This window comes from Myotis lucifugus, unplaced genomic scaffold (assembly GCF_000147115.1).
Source record: "Myotis lucifugus unplaced genomic scaffold, Myoluc2.0 scaffold_83, whole genome shotgun sequence".
Taxonomy (NCBI): Eukaryota; Metazoa; Chordata; class Mammalia; order Chiroptera; family Vespertilionidae; genus Myotis; species Myotis lucifugus.
Window position 1 is genome coordinate 3232735 of NW_005871131.1, and position 23616 is coordinate 3256350.

The window sequence follows — 23616 nt, forward strand, 5'->3', positions numbered from 1 at the left end:
AAGCCAATGTTATTGTGAGATAATGTATGAGTGAAGTGTAGACACCGAACGTGATGGGTGTACAATATTACTGAATATAACTGGGCAAAGGCCATTTGCATAAATGATAGTAGGTAGAAATATGATCAGCTATTATGTACTCCGTGTTTATTATGTCCATGTGCTCTGCTGGGTACTTTGAACAGTCACCACCCCAATTCAGTCTCACAACAATCCTATGGCAAAGAGATTCTGTGTTCTTACTTTATTGATAAGGAAACTGAGGGTTCCAGGGGTAAAATAAATTGAGTCCACACAGTTAGTGGGTCACTCAAGATACCATCTTTTGATAAAAACACAGGTCACCTCTTTTATTTATTTATTTACTTACTTATTTATTTATAGTTTTTATTTTTAAAATAGTTTCTTGACTTTTTTTAGAGAGAGGAGAACGAAGAGGGAGAGAGAGAAAGAAACATCAATGTAAGAGCGAAACACGGATCAGGTGCCTTCTGCACACCCCCTACCAGGATTGAGCTAGCAACCCAAGATGTGCCCTGACTGGGAATCGAACCAGCAACCCTTCGATGCATGGGATGATGCTCAAACAACTGAGCCACACTGGCCAGGGCACATCTTTTAAAACAATGGTTAAAATCAAGTGGTTTTGTCAAGACTCAAACAAGTTGGAAAAACTGGTGCAGTAACATAATCAAAAACTTGTTTTCAAAATGCTTCCATTTTGATTAAGTCATTCAAAATTGCCTTCATGCTCAGCATATGTACTTTTATATCAAAAAGCAATTAAGATCTGACATAGGCCAAATGTTGGTCTTCAGAAGGTCACAGCCTTCATGGCAGTGCGATGTAATCCAATATTCCAACACAGGGGCTCCGAAAGACAACGCTAGTGTTGGGTTGCAGCCCTGGTGACGTCAGGCTAGACACAGGCCCTCTGTGTATAAGCTATCAAAGCCCCACTAAACTTGAACTGAAATGCCGAACACTGAGACCTGGGCCCCTTTAATCAACATCTGCTCAACAGTTTGCCTCTTTCCACCAGCCAGCAGAGGGAATGTGATACAGCCTTCCTGCTATAAAGCCTGGGCAGGCCCCGGGAACAACCTGCGCACGGGTGCAGGCTATGCGATGGCAGTGCTCCCTGAAGGGAGGGCAGACTTGGGGAGGAAAGATAGGCATCCGATGCCTTCAAGTTTCAGGGATTTTCTCTCCCAGAAGAACAGCAAATGAAGCAAGTCATTTTCCTCCCTTCCAAGGGATGATATCATTTTTTTCAGACAACAAAATTCATGGAAAGTGAAATGATTTGATTATCTTTAGCACCAGTAAATTTTATTGTAATCCATGGCCAAATATATTTATGTCTGGTTCTGATATACAATCTTAGCATCTATTGTTCAGAAGAAATTTGACTTAAAAGACATTAGTCATCAAGTCTGCCCCAAAGAGTTCAAGTACTTTTTCTACTAGACTGCCCTGTGTAAGAGGCGAGACAAACAGACTACAGCGGCAATGGAGGCTGGCTTCCAAATCAGCCACTCTCTGGAGGCCCGGAGGCCCGGAGGCCCAGAGGCCCCCTCACTAGCACAAGTGGGCTGCAGCGAATTCATCCCACCTCCACCTCTGGGCCCAGCCCAATCGGAGTCTCTCCTCCTCCTACCTGCACTGCCCTCTATGTTGAGTTGTACGCTGTGATTAGTGCTGTCTGACCACGTTTCAACAATAACAACAGTGGTGGATCCAGATTCTAAATTGGGGGTCTGAATTGGGGATGAGTGGGTAGGAGATGTTCTTTAAAAAAATAGAGAAATATCTTAATTTTGCAAAATTTACAAAAATATATAAACACAAGACCACACTGCCAGGGCTTTGGAAGAGACCTGCACAAGGGGGGGCCATAAACTTGAGCACCATTACCTTCCCAGAAAATTCACCTCTGATAAGGAATAATGAGTGCTCATTAAGCAATGCCCAGAAAACCCTCAGATACCCTGCCTTGCCAGGCCCAAACCTTAACCATTTGCCATGTGACAAGTCTTTTTCATCTGGAGACAAATACTTTTGAAAAACCTGTCCTTAGAGAACACTAGGTTTGGTCTTTTCCATTCCTGAATTCCGATAATTCACATCAGTCCTTAAAATGAAAGGGAAGGAAAACATGAAATGTCATTGAGTCTTTACAGCTTTCTCAATGTCAAACAATGTTCACACACTTGCTATGACTTTGTGATGTTTGTCTTTGGAAAGAGGAGAAACCTACCTCTCAAAGCCCCAAATACGAGAGGGAGCGTTACCATTCAGTGGCCCCAATGTCAGCCACCTCATATAGTAAAGATGCAAATCAACCACGCTGACTGGTCATGTCCTTGAAACCAACCTGGGATAGATGTGCTTCTTGTCTAGGACTCGTCAGAGATTGAGGCTCTACAAGCACTGCCCAGACATCGGAAGAACTCACATGAAAAAGGCCTCAACCTTCAGGAGCTGAGCAATCAATGTTGGCCATAACTGGTAGTTACTCAATGTCATCTGAGTAGAAAATAAAGGGTCACGTGGAAAGCACTTTCTGGCGTTTGTCTTTAGAGCTCTCACTCCTGCACTCAACTGCCTTACGCAAAGAATCAAAAAATATAGTAAGAGTTTGGCAAGAATAAAAGTGTCTACCCTGATCATGTGGTTAAAATCTCTTAACAGAGGGCCAAGCACTGTGCTGGGCCCTTGTCACTCATTCTCTCATGCATTGTCACAACTTCTCGATGAGGTTAGTACTGTATGTTTATTGCTGAGACTGGGGAAACTGAGGCTGAGAGAGGCTTAAGAACTGATCTAAGCCCACAGAGTCAGAAAAGCAAGAAGCCAAAATTTAACCCCAGGTGCTTTAATGCTTCCCATTAAAAATATTTTCATTTCTCATCTTCCCCTCCTTCCTTCACACACACACACACACACACATAATGAACAATGGCTAATAAATCTTAACACTTATTTCTTAATTATAAACTTTTCTATTTTCACTTTAATTGTGATAAAACATAAAACTCACCAACTTAACCATTTTAAGTGAACAGTTCAGTAGCATTAAGTTCATTCACATTGTTGTGTGATTATCACCACCATCCATACCTAGTACTCCTTTCATCTTGCAAAACTGAAATTCTGTACCTACTAAACAATAATTCCCCATCATAACACTTTTTGACTGTTTTTCTTATTTTATTTTAATTTGTTAGTATCGTGCCCCACATTGCATAACAGCTTCTCGGCTTGGCTTTGCACCTGTGGGATCTTCAGAACTGCTGGATTCTTCTCAATTGCAAAGCCTATGGCAAGACCCCAGCTGATTCTCGTTCTGACTTAGCTGTGTGGTTCTTCAGCCTAAGCTGTGTCAAAAATGCAGCACCAAAGTAACTGCCAAGAACCTGGTTTCCTTTTGTTCAGATGGGATAAATACAGAACTACCTAACTGTCATTGAGGGTGTCATGAGTATCAAGTCAATATTCCACACATATTTATTCAGCTCCTACTACATGGTGAAGGCTGGTCTGTGCACTTGGGCTCCACACACACACACACACACATACATATACACAATCCTATACTTCATATATCTATAGGAAGGCAGAAAATTACAAGACTTCTTTGGCTAAGGAGGTCGGTGACTTTGAGCAACTTCCTTCAGCTCCGAAGGCCTCCCTCAGATTCCCCATCTGAAAAATGAGATGCCCTCAGGCTCCCCTTTGCCTAGAAGTCCTCGCTGAACAAATTGAGAGCACTGGACTTATTCTCTGAATTTAACTCTTTTACCCCAAATCACACCCTATAGTGTCACATCACAATTCTCTCTTTAGTCCTGTAGAAAAAAAAATTGTGTTTCAATAGAAAACTATTATTTATATCAGACTCTTTCAGGTTATCTCAGTCTAATCTTTCATTGTCTTTGAGCTATTTTACAACTAGATAAGTTAAAGATAATTCATAGCAATGAAAATAATTCTTGTCTATGAACATTCAAATTCTGATCTGTCCAGTAGGTTATACTGACTTCTTGCTGCTCTTGGAGAAAAATCAGTTTTGCTGCCATTTGCACATCCATTTCAATATTTCTGATGTATAAATGTTTCTGTTCTATGGGTTCTCTATCCAGTTCTAACATCTGCCTGTTTCCTTCATGAATTAATGAGTTAACGAAAATCTTTAACACATGTTCATTTTATATGTGTATCAGAGTCATGATTTTACCATTTCTTAAAAATTACCTTTAATGGCTCTGTTTCCTCTGCTATCCCAGGAACATCTTAGTATGTTTGTACATTCAAGGATGTTTGCTGAATGAATGAACAAGTGAATGAATGAACGAACAAATGAACAAACTCTTTCTCCATGAGCATATAGGGATACTATGTGTATAGAGATTAAGAGTAAAAATCAGACTACCGCCTGGCTGGCATGGCTCAGTCGTTGAGCACTGACCTATGGACCAGGAGGTCACGGTTCGATTCCTGGTCAGAGCACATGCCTGGGTTGCTGGCTCGATCCCCAGTAGGGGCGTGTAGGAGGCAGCTGATCGATGATTCTCTCTCATCACTGATGTTTCTATCTCTCTCTCTCCCTCTCCCTTCCTCTCTGAGATCAATAAATATATATATTTTCAAAAATCAGACAACTGCCCTAACCGGTTTGGCTCAGTGGATAGAGTGTCGGCCTGTGGACTCAAGGGTCCCAGGTTCGATTCCGGCCAAGGGCATGTACCTTGGTTGCGGGCACATACCCAGTAGGAAGTGTGCAGGAGGCAGCTGATCGATGTTTCTCTCTCATCGATGTTTCTAACTCTCTATCCTTCTCCCTTCCTCTCTGTAAAAAATCAATAAAATATATTTTTTTAAAAAATCAGACGACCTCAGTTCACAACCTATTGCTGCTACTTACCAGCTGCATTATGCACAATGATTCCCTTATACCTCACTTTTCTCATCTAAAAAATGGAGAGAAAAAACTCAGGTGGGGTCAATAGGATTAAAAGAAAGAATCTGTGAAAAAGGCTTAGCATTACGCATGGCAGCCTTGAAACTATTCAGTAAATTGTACCTATTATCATCATTTTTAAACAGGTTGACCATTTGTGCAATTGTACACATTCTATCTCTTTCTTCAAGCATCCCCCAGAGTGGCCCATACCCAACAGGTGCTTCATAAAGGCTAATGACAGTGGTGGGGACCACAACAGGACCAAAACCTCCTGGCCTGCCAAGCTTAATAAAGTGTGCTATCCATTCTTCCAGACCACTGCTGGGGATGTTACAGCCTGACCTTCTATTGATCCCAACATCGTCCCAATGGACCTTGTTCCATTGTAATTTATTACAAGAGCCAAATTGAATCCACATGACAGTGCTCAGAGCCAATTCTCATTGAGGTTCTCCCGGTCCCCCGCCCCACCCCCACAGCCCCCAAAGATTTGTGGAGACACTGAATTAGATGATTTACTCAATTCCAGATATTACAGCTATTGAATTCCTTTCTTTAATCTTGCACGTCCACCTAGAAAACAATAAAGATGGCCTGGCATGATTTGTTCTGTGCTCTCGTAAATTTATTATTAATGTGGAGTCCGTAACCTTCACTTGCCTGCTCAATTCTTCCCAGCCATGGTCTTTATCTTGAGGAATTCAAGTTGGTTGTTGCTACTGACATCTCCTATATTCCTCAAGCCTGAGATCTCAGTTAGAAAGAGGCAAGTCCAGAAAGATAGCTCTCTGGCTGCAGGCATCGGTGCACATAAATAACAACAGGACCGAGCAGAGTCTACATACACGTTTGCCAAAAGATGTCTGAGCAAATTAGCGCCTCCCGTGCACTGTAAGGCAATTCAATAGCTAAAATTGACGTTCTTGATTTTTCCTTCAATTCAACACAGGGTTGGTGTCTCGGGCCCTTTCCCTTGTCACAGCTCATTGCTTTTGTAAGCATTTTGGACATTACTTTCTAGCTTCTTCTTCTCTCCATGGGCTAGACTAATCCGCGCTGACACTCCAATTGGGAGACTTATCTAACCGAACTAGTTTGTCAACTACCATAACACTTATCACAGTCTCTGCTTAGTTTCCAGGTCCTTGATTGTAGAGACTCCACAAAAGCAGGAAGGGGACTTTAAGGGATGAATTATTCAAAGAAAAAAAAAGTAGCTTAAAAATTTTAAGTAAAAGTCATGTGATGCTGATGTGAAAAAAATATATAAACCACACAGAAGTGTACCACAAATGTTTAAACTGTAGAGGGAAATGAAATACCAAACCAAAGACACAATTAGAGTTCTTCATGAGGTCCATACGAACTCTTCCTGACGGTTTAAATTTGATCATGACAAGTAACATATATTTCTTTACAAAAAACTGCCATTTTTACCAGAGATTTAAGTTAGTTATTGTATAAGCAGAGTAAATATATAAGTTACCTTGGATACTTAACTAGGTCTGTATCCAAGACATTCAGTCAACTGGCATAAAATTATTTTAAAAGGGAAGTTTGAAATAAGGCAGAGGAAGACGAGCTGATACGGACATGAGGTAAACATGCATTACTGTGACCAACTTAAATTAGTGAATAAATGCCTCATGTCACTTATAGGAATATTTTTCATATTATAAACCATAAGTCTGTCCTTAAGGTTAAATATTTATTTTGGTCACTGCATTATGTAATAAAAATGGGTAACTATTCCAATATAAGAGATTTCATTTAAAAAAGAAACTTTATTGTTGAAAGTATTACATAGTTCATTCCCACCCCCAATTGAACTCTTCTAGCCCACCCCCACCACCAGGCCTTCATCACCCTACTGTCTGTGTCCATGGGTTATGCATATATGCATACAAGATCTTTGGTTCCATTGTTAAAATCCTAATTTGAGTTTTAAGAAAGAAAAAGCTATTTTATTATTTCTTTTTTAAAAAGAAGATAAAATATGGTACTCACATGTAAACTAATTATTTTAAAATAAAGTACTTATGCATTTAGAAAGAAAATAAAAATAGAATAATAAACAATAAGAGAACACTGTCTAGCCCAGCCGGTGTGGCTCAGAGGCTGAGCATCGACCTATGAACCAGGAGGTCATGGTTCAATTCCCAGTCAGGGCAAATGCCTGGGTTGCAGGCTCCATCCCCAGTGGGGGGCGTGCAGGAGGCAGCCAAGCAATGATTCTCTCTCATCATTGATGTTTCATCTATCTCTCTCCCTCCCTCTCCCTTCCTTTCTGAAATCAATAAAAATATATTTTTAAAATAAAAATAAATTAAAAAAAGAAAACTTGCTTATTTTAAAAAAAAGGGACACCGTCTAATTCAAGCTTCAGAGCAAGACTACACACCTCTGTGCACTCCAGGCCTGCCGCAAGCTTTGCTGTGGGGAACCTGGTGTACACTGGACCAATCTTACAGGTTTAAAAGGCTTGGCCAGTTACCATATACCTGCTCCAGGGCAAAAGCAACATCTATGATACCTGCTGGCCACTCTCCAAACCAGTGCTTACTATGAATGCTAGAAAATAGAGGTGGATTTATACAAACTCACCCCTATTGCAAAATAATGATAGAAAGTACTATCTGCCTATTCTAAACACACACAAAAGTGCTGGTTTGTTATCTATTTAAAACAATTTAATGTCATCATTTCAACACATTACACAGACACACACACACACACACACACACACACAGGCCTCTCCCTGCTCTTCAGGACTTTCCCACTAGTCCATTGCCAGAACGCTTTACCCTCTCTGACTTCCTATAGAACTTTGCTAGTGTAGCATTAAGGCTGTGGATCCTGGCCTCAACTCTGACTTCTGCTCACCTGGGGGAAGGCATTTGCTTTCTGGCTCTGAGACCTCTCCGCTTCTCAACAGGCTGAGTGAGAGGAGGCTGTTTCTCAAGCCTTCTTCAGCACTAACTCTACACTGTAACCACTGGCTTCAGAACAACTTCAGGGATGAAAGAACTACGTGGTTATGACCCGGAACATTTCAGATGCTAGGAGTTATCTTTAAAGTATTATCTTTAGAATGAACTATTGATAAAGACTGCAACATGGATGGAATTCAAATGCATTATGCTAAGTGAAAGAAGCCAGATGCGAAGACTCGATATTGTGTAATTCCATTTCTATGACATTCTGGAAAAGGCACAACTGTAGGGATGGGAAACAAATAGGTGATTGCCAGGAGTGGGGGCTGGAATGAGGGACTGACTGCACAGGAGGCTGCACGAAGTGCTGGGACTGTCCGGTGTCATGGTTATGGAGCTACTTACACAAGTCTACGCTTTGTCAAAATCCACAGAACTGTGCAACACAAAGACTGAATTTTACTGTATGTAAATTTAAAAATCAATTTAAAATTATCTTTACGAAGTAATTCCATTTTCTTTCCAAGTTCAACGGGTCTAGCACATCAAAACTGATTTTTAATATAATTTGTTAAGCACCAATGGTGATAGACACTTTGTTCACTCAACAAATACTTCTTAAACAATTACTATGTTGAGCAGAATTGAGACTGAAAGTGAGATGTGAGCTTATCCTCATCCTAAAGATAGGGAAAATGAGGCAGAAAAAAATGTAAGGAACTTGCCTAAGGGTAAAAGCAATTTGAGATTCATAATTTGAGATTCAAAGCCAGGCCTATCAGTCCCTGCCCCTAACAAACAAATTATACTGAGGCATGCATATAGGGTATTCCAAAGAATGTACCCACACTTTAACAGCTGACAACTCACTTAATTTTCACTCCTTTTCAACTTTAACTGATTTGAAATAATGAGTGAAGCCAGATTAAGCTTAGAACAAAGAAAATTTATCCTAAAGTATGACTAGACTTTCTTTTAATGGGGATACATAGAAGATAAGTTTACGGTACAAAACTATTAACAATCGACGAATTGAGGGCACACAAATACCGAACGAAATGATTCTTGATGTTTGGTTCATGTTATCAGCAGTGCCTGGACCAGAACGGTCATCCGTTTGAGAAAACAGGCATTGACAAAAAAAAATTATTCACTTCTGTAGATTCTTTAAAATGTTGAAAATGAACTGTATGTTAATAAATACTGACTTCATAATCATTCAAAGTGTATATACATTTTTGAAACACCCTGTATGTGTGCTTGCATATGCTTTTGAAACAAAAACAGGGTCAGACTATGGTGGTGAGAGTGTGAGCAAATGCATCCTCTGACCCTTTTCTGTACTTACATATCATAAGGAGTTTATTTCAGTTCATGGAATAATATGAATGTCTTTCTATCACTAAATATTATGCTATAACATCATTTCTATTGGCTGAATTTCCCTGGAGGAATATACCATCATTTATTTGGTCACTCCTCTACTTTATAATACTTCCACTGATCAGACAAAAAAAATTAAAGAACCATGCTATGAACAAGACAACAATCTATGACTACAACCCTAGTTGTTCCTTAGGATGAGTTCCTTTATGAAGAACGGGTAGATATAGCATCTTTGGTCGACAGCCCGCTTCTGTCTTCCACCCAGCTACCTGACACATTATACCTCCCGTCTGTCCCTCTTAAAGAAGGCTCCCGGGCAGGCTCTAGTTGTTTACAGGGAACAGCAGCAAAGGATCTGCACATCCATTCCCACCTCCCCCCTCGCCCCACTCTTCTCAGCACCTTCATCTCTGCCTCTAGTTGTTCACAAGTTCACAAGCATTCATAATTTGGAGAGAGCCTTGGTATACGTATGCTACCCTTCATTGGTGGTTTCATAAGTCCAAGTATCATACATGACCTACAGAATTTAACTTCATATTTCAAAATTAAAGAAAGCAATATCTCCACACCAAGTCAATCGGTGCTATTCATTGGAGCGTATCCTGTTTGCCTAGCTTTGCTTCATTCAGACTTTATCCCTTTATTCACAAGAAAGCTACAGAATACAACAGAAACTTGGAAAGAACTCACCTGTGGGAGAAAGTGACTTACTTCCCATTATACCAGGAGGAATGTCTGAGGCAAACAGTAAATAAATACACCCCCTTCCCCTCAAAAAAAGAAGTATACCTTGTTCAACTCTATCAAATATTTTGAGTACATAAAAAAATTTTCACACTTTCCATGAAGGTTGTTATATAAAATCTGAAAAGTGTGTTACTATTGAACAGTCACTTTAATATGCATTTGTATAAGTTTGCTCTTGCTCTGTACAAAATACCACTAACAATTTAATGTCTTAAAACAATGTCCACCTATCAGCTCACGGTTTTGTAGGTCAGAGTCCAGCACAGGTGGCTGGGTCTCTGTTCAGGTATCTCAGGGATAAAATCAGTGTCAGAATGAGTGCTTGTCTGGAGGCTCTAAAGAAATATCTGCTTCTACGTTATTCTTGCTATTGGCAAAATCAGCCTCTGGTGGTTTTAGGGCTGAGGTCCTTGCTGCCTTTGATGGCTTGCAGTGGGAGCCACTTCCAGCTCCCTGGGCTGCCCGAATTCCTGGCCATGTGGCCCTCTCCATCTTCAAGTCAACGGTGGAGATGTCCTCATGCAGCAAACCCCCTCAAATTTCATCCTCTGTCTCCCCTGTTTCTGACCTTAGGGTCCAGATTTAAAGGGATCCTGTGACTAGGTCAAACCAACAGAGATGATCTCCCTTTCTTAAAGTCAGCGGTGCCACAGGGCACCATCTAGTCATGGATGTTAAGTACACCATAGTGAAGGTCCTGGGCATTATTCAGGGAATGTATACCAGGGAGGTGGGAAATCTTGGGGCCATCTTAGAAATCTACCTACCACAGCATTTTTGTTAGCATTGTAAATTACTTTTATAAACTACAATTATGTTATCCAAGGGCTGATTACAAGTTGATGCTATTGCTGGTTCTCAAAAATCAACAACCTGAAAAGGAGGTAAATGTGCTAAAATGCCATGATGGAGGCACCGTATGCTCTGTACCATTAATTTAGAGTTTGGCTTCTGTGGAAGTAGTCTGTTTAAAGCAATTACATCTTTGACTTTGCAAGGCGGACAGTATAATCAGGTAAGTATAAAGGGAGAAAATGGCAATGAGACTGCAATACCAGAACAGTAAGAAGGTGCCCCTTAGCCACAATAACTGTGGGTTATAAGCCCCAGTAACACATTACCCCTAATTGACATTTATTCTTATGGGAAACTTAGACATATATGATTAAAGTTTTGAATTATGGACTTCTCCAGCAATACAACATGATAAATGCTAATATAGATATGTGTAAACTCTTCACAGCAAAATAGAGTTCATTGCCAAGTACAGGATAAGTGAAAAAGACAGACATTTTTCCCTCCCAGATAAATAAGGGTGATTTAAATCAAATGGCCTGGGAAGCATGTGGGAAGAAAAATGGAATCATCTCCAGACTGAAATATGTAAAGGCCCAACCACCTCTAATCCTATCACACAAAACAGCATCTACTGGCAGCTGGGATGGACAGGTGTGTCAAGATGCCTGTACCATTAGGGTAGCAGCCACAGTCAGTGCACTCTGGCCATTTTTATTCTAAATCTCCAAGGGACTTGCAGGTAATTATAAACAAAGCTTTTTAAAAATCCATCATGCTGAAAGTAAGTACAGAATCCAAGGTCTTCACCCAAAAGCAAATGCTTAAATGAGATTTTTTCCTCCCATCTCAGAATTAGCTCTGTCGCTGCATAAGAACCAGTTGTCGGAATGGCGCAGCCCTGACCTGCATTCTGAAATAACTCAGTCACCACTGCCACTTGCAAGTCACAAGGGAGTGGAAGAGGATACTTATAATATGGACATCAAAATGACTCTCAAACCTTAATTATAAAATACATTTGACTGCTAGAAGACATAAAGAACCCAAAAACTTCTAACTGCGAAATTTATTTCCTAAATGGGGCAGGAAAGTGTGGTCCATCCATAAGAAATTACTTCTATATCCGCCAAATGCACTGCACTGCCTCTTTGCAAATGCTACTCTCACTGCTTTGACTGGGCAACACTCCGAGTTCCTGAGATCGTGGTTTAGTCTTCAACTACTGCAGAAGCCCTCCTTCACCATCCCACTCTCCATAATGGGTGAGAGAGATGCCGCTCCTATGTGCACCATGGACCTGGCTGGCATAGCACACACCACACACTGCCCTGTAACTGCCTGTTTAGTGGATATTTTCCATGAGTATGAGCTCCCAGAGGGCAGAAACTATACCCTCTTCAATAGCCTATGTATCCCCCAGTGCCCAAAGAGCAACCAGATCATTACAGATGCTTAATATGTATTGTTGGTTCACTGGATGGGAGGAAGGAAGGAAGGCATGCTGACCAGAATAGGGCAGTGGTGCTCAAGGCCTCAGAGGCCAGAGGGGCATGGAGAGAAGAAAAAGGAAAATGTAATCAGAGCCCATGTCTGTCTCTAATGATCTTTGTGACTCTAAACAAGTCACTTCATCTGTCAGGACCCCTGTGTCCTGAGTGGAAAATGAAAAGGTTGGACTCAGAGGGTCCATCAAGTCTCTTCCAGATACACTGTTCTCACACCTTTCTGTCTTCAGGATTGTCCATGCTTCATCAGCATTCCCATTTTAACATGTCTTTTAAAGTCAAATAGTATTGGGTTGCATTCAGTAGAGCCAAGGGGTTGGAAGAGGCAGCTGAGGACAGTGCCTGAAGATGCTGAATGAAGGGCAGTGCCTAAACCTCGTTCATTGCTCTATCAGAAGGGGGCATTTTTAGGTTTGATTCTTTGGATAATAAAATTTCATTTCATCAATGTCATCTCTAAAAGAAGGGCAACTTCAAATACTTCAGGAAAAAAAAGAAATATACACGAAGGAGGATGGTAAATTCAATGCTTCACAAAGAAGCTTATGTTTACCAAGGAAGCCACAACTTCTACTCAAGAGACACAAAGTGACCTTAAAAATATCACTTCACCAGGGCAAAATGGACTTCTGACCAATAGGATCAACTGATAAAACCACCAAGCTGTTGGGTTTTTTTCCCCCCAAGGCTAATAATTCCAGCCAAGATTATTCCAGGCTTGGTGATTGCTTGTCCTGTGGAATTTAATTGACACTAGAACCCTTGCATCAACTTCCTGCCATGATAAAGAAAGAAGGTATTAAATGATGCCACAACAAAGACCCATCTGCTTTGACCAGTGGTCGGCAAACTCATTAGTCAACAGAGCCAAATATCAATAGTACAACGATTGAAATTTCTTTAGGTAGGTACATTGTTATTAACTTAATTAGGGTACTCCTAAGGCTTAGGAAGAGCCACACTCAAGGGGCCAAAGAGCCGCATGTGGCTCGCGAGCCGCAGTTTGCCAACCACTGGCTTAGACTGATGACATACTTCTACCTAGAATATGTATAGACAATTTGTTAAATAATATAGCAAGTTAGCTTTTTCTTATATTTTCTAGACTGAAGAGGCAATATTCAAAAGAAAACTGGAAAATCACAAACACTAACCTATACAATACTTTTTTATTTGCAAACCAGAGGCCCGATGCATGAAATTCATGCACTGGGGGGAGGGGGGGTGGAAAGGGGGTGGGGGAGGGGTCCCTCAGCCCGGCCTGTGCCCTCTCACAATCCAGGAGCCCGCATCAATTGCCCCAAAGAGGTAGGCCATGGCCACCCAGCCAGGGCTCTGCTATAGATTGCCCCAACAGAGGGAGGCCCCGCCCACCCATCACTGCCCACTGGTCGGTGGCCTGGGCCTCCCTCTTTGGGCTCTTTGGGGCGATCATGGAGCCCCCTGATTTATCGATTGCCCCGCTGGCCAGTGGCCTGGGCCTCCCTCTGCAGGGAGATCATGGGGCGATGGCTGGGCCCCCCGACCAATCGCATCGCACCCACCTTGCCTGGCCTGGCACCAGTGGTTGTCATAGAATGGTCCTGGATGGTTGTCTGAATAGTCATTCCGCTGTTCAGCCATTTGGTCAATTTGCATATTACGCTTTTATTATTATAGATATTTAAGTAATTGCATTCAGTCTACATTGAACAAATGTTACCATATCACAAGTGACTAGATAAAATACATAAAAATAAATATTAGTCCTAGCCCGTTTGGTTCAGTGGATAGAGCGTCGGCCTGTGGACTGAAGGGTCCCAGGTTTGATTCCAGTCAAGGGCACGTACCTCAATAGCAGGCTCCTCCCCAGCCTGGACCACATGCAGGAGGCAACCAATCGATGTGTTTCCCTCACATCAATGTTTCTCTGTCTTTCCCTCTCTCTTCCACTCTCTCTAAATCAATGGAAAATTCCTCGGGTGAGGATTAAAAAAAATAAAAATCTTCATTAGAAAAATAAATATTAAATGTAAATATAGGAATCACATTTTCAGCCCAAAAACTGACCAGCACACCCCCTCTAAATTAGTTGATATGATTAGTGTGATCAGTTTTAATAATTCTAATAATTCAAATGTGTTATGTACATACCCTTTATGGATTATTATATGTGAAAATTATGAAATAGAAATAGTTCAAAAATCTCTCTCTCTCTCTCTCTCTCTCTCTCTCTCTCTCTCTCACACACACACACACACACACACACAATGTGCTCACCTCTGTAAACTGCCTCTAATGGTGCTAGAGAAAATGTGTAGCTAAAATTGTTAATCATATCAGCTGTAAAAACAGCTGTAAAAATTATTTTAAGAACTTATTTTTTCTTATTTTTTAAAATACTATCTAGAGGCTGAGAGCAGGAAGAGCCAACCTAAGTAGAGCAGTCCATACACGGGAAGGAAAGGACTCCTGCAGACAAGGGTTTGGTCTGGATAATTATTTGCTTGGCAGAGGGGTCTCTTGTACATTGTAGGCTGATAGCAGCATCTCTGAGTCTAGCCACCAGATGCTGTAGCAATTCTCAGTTGTGACAACTCAGACTATCTCCAGACATTGTCAAATGTCCCTGGGGAGAAGGCAGTGGGTTGTAAAGTGTCCCCTGGTTGGGAAACCACGGCTGCCCTGGTTGCGCTCTGACCCATAGATGCCACCCCAGTTCCTGTCTGCAGGTGCAGAGGGAGTTGGCCTACACCAAGGTCAGACATCAGGTGACAGCTCACTGCAAAGTGCAGCAGCTTCCCAGACAAGGTGTGGAGTCCCCTGAATCATGTGTTCATCTGTGACCAGTCCCGGAAAGCTATGTAGATTTCCCAAATCATCTGTTGAGGTCTCAGTCCTTTACGCCAATAATCAAAACAAACCGAAACGACTATGACAACAAAAATGATGCAATCCTCTGAAAATAAGGCAGCAAAACCATCTAATGGCTTAGAATATTACAGGCAGAATCTCGTGGGGGAAAAATAAACAGAAACTGAAGGTTACAATGATCTTTACTTTTCCTAACTATGGCTTAGCATATGCTTTTTAAAATTCAGAACTGATGTTGTATTTTACTAATTTAATTGCTTTCCTATTTTTTATCACATTATATAGTAAAGGCATCTCTGCTTGCTTGGTATTAAAAATAAACAGCCTTTATATCAACGTTAGGTATGTTGCTCAAATTATAGTTTAGTTAATCCCTAAAAGTTAATGACCTCACTTGTCTGAGGGAGGCAAGATCATAAAGTAGAAAAATAGCAATAGTGTGGAGGTTACAAAGAGCTCCATCCCGAGTCATCCCTATCACGTGACTATGGGCAAGTTACTCTCTAAATCACAGCCTCCAATTATAAAAATAGGAATTATGATAGTACCTACATGCCATTAGGTTTGTTATAAGGACTCATAACCTAAGGCTGCTAAGCCCTGAGCCCAGTGTCTGATAAATAGTAAAGTCTCAATCAACGATAGATAATCCTCTTGCTATAAAAATTATCATTTGCATGTTCATAATTGGAAATGACCATGGATAATCAGCAATTTCATTGTGTCACTCTTAGAAGTGAGAACTGGATAAGAAAACATTCTCTTTGCAGAACACAACAGTATTCTCAATAAATGCTACATTTTCTTTTGTTAAAAAGGAAAATGAGGGAAGAATGACCAAGCTTCCTTACTCAAGGTTTCATCCCTTTTTACCTTTCCTGTGTAATGGAACCGAGGCTGGAGGTATAGATGTGGGTAGAGCAATAGCCATTCCCTCATCTGTGTTTTATTATTCATTGGATGGTTCCCTCCTGCAGCCTACATAGAACATACTGTCCTGGGAACAATGAGTTTGATTTGACATTTCACTGGGGCAAATGGCTCTTCTCATAGCTAATAATATTCTTGGGCCAAGAGTGGATCTCCAAGTGATTTCCCTTCTTCCAAGTTCTCATTCATTCAGAATTTGCTGATATAATTTATTCACTCAATGCAAATTGATTGAAGATCATCACCTGCCAAGAATTTCGCAAGGAGCTGGAGGTATCTTGATGATCACAGTTGGGGCACTCAAGGAACTTAGCCTGGGAGGAAAGCCAACATTAGCTAGAGGGATGCATAATTTCCAAGTGAGCCAGGAAGTAGTTCTCGAGGAGTGTAAAGCCTCTCTCAGCCTGCAGTGTCAGCAAAGACTTCCCTGAGTAAGTGACACAAGAACCAAATGGAAAGCTCAGATGGGAAGCTTGGAACCGCATTGCCCAGATTCCTTCTAGAAAGGGACTGGTTTCATATGTGTGAAATTTTGAACTCTGTGTCAGGACTTCCAATCTTGACCAACAGCAGGACGTAAGGGCAGAGTGAAGAGGGGAAGAGGGCAGCTGTCAACAGAGAAGACACCGACCAGACACCCCTGATTATAAGATCGTGGCATTGTCTGCTTTTTCTTGATCTCAGAGAGCTGTCCTGGTTTTTGATCATCGCTTTAATCTGGTTCTATGAGCCAGACACTGGGGTTCTGAATGTTTTTGCAAAAAATTCCCTTTTGCTTAAGGTAGCCAGAATTAGTGTCTGCTGTTTGCACCCATCAAGCTATTTGCATGCCACATTGCTTTCTCCACACTTATAGTTAGGATTATGCGTGCTTATCACCACAACCAGACTGTCCGTTTCTTGAGTTACTTCTCTTTGAACCCCCAGGGCCCAGAGAAGTGAATGACTGACACTCAGCAAATGCACAATGAATTTGATTTTGCACATGTTCAAAAAATTAGGTTTCCAATAATAAATACAAAAGTTCCAGTGGATGTTTAAACACCGAGAAAGAGCTTGATTTGGAAAAAAAAAAAGGTCCTCCATGCCTTACATCAATTTCACACTAATGTGGAAATCTCTACGCTCTGTAGTTATCTTCTCAGATATTACTTTTTTAAGTAAACTTCATGAAGAAACCCAGTGTTCTAATAACCATACTCCTGCAGCATCCTTGCCTCTGAACTTAACATCATTCAGCACTTTTACCACCACGCTTCCAAATGGGTAAAGCTCCTGAGGTGGGCAGGTCCAGGGCATCACTCCCAGGAGCCAACCCCATTCACCTCTCTTTGCCCTTTTTAACCCTCGGGGCAATCCGTGAAGCCCAGTAGACAGCAAGTGAACTTGGCTTCCAGAGAAATCACCATCTGTTTTTCTACCCCTAATAAACAAAGTGCCTCTGCTCTATAAATTCACAGTGCTGTGGAACTGCGACCTAGAATGAAAATGGAGATAGGTTGTTTTTTTGTCCAGTTAAATGGCTTTTTTAAAAAAAGATCTTGGGCAGTAGGTTTATGCTGCAAGAATCTATGGGCTGCGTAAATTTTATCTGGTTCAAATAATACTACCATGTCCTAAAACTTGGGTACTACACACTTTCCAAATGTACAATGTCATCAAGGTTTTATGACATTTCCTACAAAAATGACTCCACAGTCAGGTAGCACTTCATCAGCTACAGTTTGAATTCAGGTATCGGAGCAGAATGCAGCAGGAAAACGGTGCTGCTCCCCTGACTTCACTATCTCAGCCACAGGGGGATATTCCACTGAACAATGTTCATCCATGCATGTTTCTATTCCCTCATAAAAAGAATTCCACATCTTGGATTATGGAGTAGAACCAAAACTATGGTGGAAGGACCAAAAACCCATTCTTGATGACTTCTTTTTTCCTGCAAAAGCTTGATCAGAGAAATTCTGCCATGTGCGGGGAATAGGGCCAGTGCCTATTCAACTTCACTTACTTCTTCAAGTAGCAAAACCGTTAGAGTATCAGGTCCGTGCCTGCTGCTTAAACGTGTGACCCATCAAAGTGGCTTATGGAGCACACAAGACTTCCGAGACCCAGAGCTCTGAAGGCAAAGCTGACAGATACGAGGTGCAAGTCTAGCCTCGCCAGGTTAAACATGGCTATGAAAGGAGCATACTCAGTTCTACTGGCATCAAAACACAGCGCTCGCTGCCAAAGAGTCTATGAGGAAGAAATATTAAGTAATACGCCAACTCTGACATTGACATGCATTTGTTATTCTTCTATGCCAACCCACCCTAACCCAAAGTGTATGCTGTTCCAATCCAGGCCTGCCCTAACCCAGCTAATTATGCTTGAATTTAGGCAAAACACTAAGGAGTATTCAGTCCCAAAGACAATGTTTCAATGGCCCATTATCTTCTGTATTATTTCCATATTCTGAGTTGGGTCCTGAACTGTGTTCATCACTATAGGAATTGTCTCTCTTCCTCATCGCAGGTATAATAGAAATCCCGCCCACTCACTGTGTTGCCAGTGGTATTAGTTCCTTCCCAAATGTACTGGGAAACACTCAGTGAAAAAGACTTGGAGCAGAGCAACCTCTTCAATTATACATGAAATATTTCCAAATTCATTATCTACATGGTTTAAGTGGACTTGTGATCATGTTGCCAAAGGAGCCCTGGTATAACCAAGGGCTTTTGTTTTAGGGCTTTCACACTGGTTGCCAAACCTTTGAGTCTGTCTGTGGAGAAAAGTTTAAAATTTTACAAAATATGCACATATCGGCAAAAGTGGACATGTGTCCCTTAGGCATGAAAGTGCCTTTCCCAAATGTTTACTGAGATTTTTTTCTATTTCTCAAGAATGAGAGTGCTTAGTCTCACCTCCTGGTAAAATGAACACTTATGATGTTCTTCCTAAATTCATTCCCACACATGGTGTCATCGTCAGAAAACTAGAGGAAATGAGGCTTATTCCCTTAATTTGTAATAACCATTTTATCATATTTTCCCAGAGACAAAAATCTTGTATCTAGATTGTATGACCTTGGGTTACCCTACCATAAGCCTCAATTTCCCTCAGTTTCTTGGATGATTAACTTATACTTGCTTCACAGAGTCCTGGTCAAGAGTAAGTGAAGAAAAAAAAATGAAAGAGTAAGTGAACAGTGCATGTGTATCCAGCACACAGCATTCAACAAAAGTCAGTGCAATGAAGGTCAGTTTTGTCCTCATTCTCTGCTTGGTATTTAAATGACAAGACTTCTTTCCAATCCTCAGCACATGTTCCAAGAACTTCCACGTAGCTGTTTCTCTGTTAGTCCCGCCTGCCCTGGACAGCCTCTTTGATTCAGAGGTCTTGGTGGTCCCTTCCCGGCTGTCTCCTAATTATCTGTATCAATTAGCTGGAACTTCAAAGGGAGGATCCAATGGCTAGGGCCTTGTCTTTAAAGATCTTGCCAGAAATGAATTAATAATATGATCTATCTGATCACCAATATCCTGAGAGTGTGGATGGGGACAGCTTCATGGGCTTGCGACTTGTGCAGTTGCACAGGGCCCCGCATTAAGACGGTTTGGCTCAGTGGATAGAGCATCAGCCCTAGGACTATAGCATCCTGGATTCAATTCCAGTCAAGGGCAAGGACAAGTTCCTCAGCTGCAGGCTCATCCAGGGCCAAGGTGCGTGCAGGAGGCAACCAATCGATGTGTCTCTCTGTGTGCCTCTCCCCCTTCCTTCCATTCTCTCTAAAAATCAATGGGGAAAAATATCCTCGGGTGATGATTAACAAACAAAAAAAGAATAGGCTGTAGGAAAGAAAAGGGTAGAAGCAGGAAAAACAGCTAGGATGCTGTTGATATATACAAGGTGAGAGATGATGTGGCAAATGACACCAAAGAAGAGGCCAGTTAGACTCCATTTACCTGATGCTGCAGCACAGGTCACCAGGCACAGGCCTATCTATGGCAGTGTCCTTGCCAGCCGGCTTTGTGCCCACCCCTGGTTCCTGCCCAGTTCCCATGCTGGCTGCCTGCTTTACACTACATTTTCTTATAAGAGCAGGTGTTTTTCTCTTCTTGCCTACCCTTTTCCTATGGTCCCCCCAAAAAACTGTATACAGTAGCAAATGGGATTCTCCAAAAGAAAATCAGATGTTGTCACAAAATCTGGATCCCCCACAAAGGAGAAAATGAGCTGCTGAAAGAAGGAAGGAAAGAAGGGCCCGACTCAGGTCATGCATCTTCCATATTAGGTCACTGCAGTTGGGGCTCACTATACACTCCCTACGGTCTCTAATTAAGTAACGGATGTGAACGTTGACCCCCCTCCTAAAATCTGTATGGGTGTGCAGGATAAAATCGACTAAAGTTTTTGTATATACAAAACGCATCTAAAATATCTTTAAAACCAACAAAATACTTTGCTCAACTCTCCATAAGGAAAAAGGAAAGACTAATTTTTTGAACTTTTTATTAGACTTACATCTAAATTTGTACAATTCTCTCTGGTTAAGCTGGCAAATGAAAAAAATATATATCATCACTATTTAGTTTTCAGGTAATCAAACAGAAAACTCAACCGGCCTGGCTAAAAATAACACGATACAACTACGGGTGAGTGCAATACCAGTCAGTTACAAGTATGCAGTGCCTAATCTAGATTTCTCGAAGAATACTCCCTGCTTTTCAGCATGCTCAGAAATGTCTCTGCCACGACAGAGCATGGATGCTACCCATCCCCAGCCTGAAGGGCGCTGCCAGCTACTCACCTTTTTCTGAAGAACATTGATTTTCCTTTCCTTCACTTCTAACATATCCTTCATGTCACGGATCTCCCCGGCCAGCGTCCCCTTCTCTTCCGTGAGATCTTGCAGCTGTTTTGTTTTTTTATTGAGAAAAGATTCTTTCTCTTCCAGGCGTAATCTCAGCGCATCTACCTGAAACCAGGAAGAAGAAAGAAGGTAGTGGTTTCAGGCCAGAGTCATCAGGAGGCATCAGTCAAGCCCCGGGAGGGGGTGGGGCGCAGCAGGCCTTCTGAGCACAGCGTGGTCACACCACTGCTCATGAGCATCTCGATGCCAAGTGTCTATCAGTCTGTGTCTACCTTAAAGTCCCGTTGCCTGTGTATCTGAACAGTGATACATTTTTTAATGTAGGCTTTTTTATGAAAGAAGATGTTATGAAAGAGTAGTGTGTCTCCGTGATGGCCAGGGAGGGTATAGCGCTCAACGCAGCAGCATCTGCCAGGAACCTGGAGAACACAGTGAGCCACGCCCAACACCTGGAAGGAACACTGACATGGAGAAAAACACTCCTAAATTAGAAGAATACAGCCCTGCCAGCATGGCTCAGTGGTTGAGCGTTGACCTATGAACCAGGAGGTCATGGTTCGATTCCCGATCAGGGCACATGCCCAGTTTGCAGGCTGGATCCCCAGAATGGGGCTTGCAGGAGGCAGTCGATCAATGATTCATTCTCTCTCTCTCTCTCTCTCTCTCTCTCTCTCTCTCTCTCTCTTCCCCTCCCTTCCTCTCTCTGAAATAAATAAAAATATATTTTAAAAAAAAGACATTTTGCCAAAAGGAAGTAAATGCTGCTAGAGGGAGAAAATGTGGAAATGACACCCACTTGTCAGCTTTATGAAAGACTACTTTCCAAAGGATAAGGATAAAAAGAGACAAAGCATCCCAAAAATGCCTATTTCTACTTTACCTCAAAAATTAGATTATTACAACCCCTGCTTTTCAAATGTCAGTAATAAAATGAAGAAATGTATGCTTTATTTTTTTCCGAAGACCACGTGTAAAAAAAAATTGGAGTGAAGGAAGATTTTAATCCTCACTCATACCCGGAATTTGATAGGCAGTAACTACATCGACCATCAGGAAATAGTGCTGAAGCCTGTTAGTTATATTATCAAAATAACCAGGGAAAACGAATTAAAAGTTTGTCTTGGGGAAGAAGAGATGGGACAGGGATAAGTGGGGCTGCTGCATCTCTCAGCAAAGTGTGCTCACTATACTAAGAGCAAGAAAAAGTTGATGAAAAGGGGAAAAAAGACAAAAGTTTTTTAAAAAAAAAGGATGCAGGAATGCCATAATGAGCCACAATAAACAGCAACGTAAATACTATGAGGACAGAGTCAAAGGCCTAACTTGGAACAATGAAAAGAGATCATGAGGTGTCAGGCTGGTTCTGCCTCTATCTGGCTGTGAGGATGGGGACAAACAACTCACTCCCCCCACCCAGCCTTTGAGCCTCAGTTTCTTCATTTGTAAAACCAAAAAGTTGGAATAGAGTGCCTGACATTTTAGGATTTTTAACACAGGAATCAAGCTTAGGTACAATACATCATGAAAAAGGTGATGATATGAGAAAGAAAACAATTATTGGGGTAGAATCTCCATTTCTTACACCTTTCCAAGAGAGGTGTGCCCAACTGTGACCTTCCTAAAGGTCAAAAGTGATGAGGAGGTGAGTGAGTAGAGTTTTCCCAGTTTCTGTCCCTGAGAGGAGGATGAAGCTGGGAGGTCCCAGCAAGGGAAAGGGTGACAACAAGAGCTTGAAGTCCAGTGGAGACCCTGACTGCAGTGTGGAGAGGACGGGTATCGGTGACTGCAGAGGTAAGAACTGCAGACTCTTCAAACATCTGCTCTTCCCACATAATTACCATAGAGATCTAGGGGCCAGGAAGGTGGAGGGGATGCTTGTGTCTGGGGATCTTCCACGAAAATTGATTCCAGTTGCACTGAAGTTTAAACATGGAGATTCTCAAGTGACCTATCTTTGTTTAAAGTTATCTTCACCTACCAATCTGGAATAAAATCAATACTTGTCTTTGGATTTTCATCGTATCAGGTAGAAAAGAAATATTTTTTATACATAAAGAATGGCATTTGTGGGTTCCTTGTACATTGGCAGCGCATGCTGAGCAGATTAGGGCAGTGGTTATATGTAAGGGCTTACGCTCAGTTGTGGAGACTTGAACACAGGCTGACCAGGACTCCGTGTGAATCTGAGAGGAAACTGTGGTCCCATTAGCCCTGCATTCCAGCTATCAAAGATGGGTGGTCTCTATCAGGACTAAAGGAAATACCCAATATCCCAAACTGTGATATAAATCAATTACAATATGGGAGGTAGTGAGTGGTGCTGACGAGGGCTTAGAAAAGAGACTCTGTACTGATGGAGAAGACACTTAGCATGTGTAGCGTCTTCTCACCATGCATGGCCTATCAGTGCCCAGCTGCATCTTCCTGAGCCCAGAAGAGATAAAAATAAACAACCCTGGCTGTAAGAATTTTCCTCCAAGAATAAAACAGAGCAGGAATGGTCGTGATCAACACACTACTCATAACACCCAAATTCTACATGGCAGGAGGACTCTGTGCCAGCTCAGGTCTTCTGCTTAGGAGTTTATTTTCCATGTGCCCGAAAGCATGTACTTAGCTTCAAAGGAATTTGAATCGTGCCCT

General features: G+C 41.7%; 1 protein-coding gene across 2 annotated transcripts in view; it reads right to left on the bottom strand.

Annotated features, from left to right (window-relative positions):
* The window catches only part of ERC2 (ELKS/RAB6-interacting/CAST family member 2), an 869271-nt gene that overhangs the window by 506180 nt on the left and 339475 nt on the right, over positions 1-23616 (bottom strand). For both annotated transcript variants that reach the window (XR_002829807.1, XM_006090859.2), the window contains exon 7: positions 20911-21078. Coding sequence is in view for 1 of the 2 variants with exons in the window: in XM_006090859.2 (XP_006090921.1) it covers positions 20911-21078 (168 nt within the window). In the remaining variant the exon portion in view is untranslated. The remainder of the gene's footprint in view (positions 1-20910; positions 21079-23616) is intronic.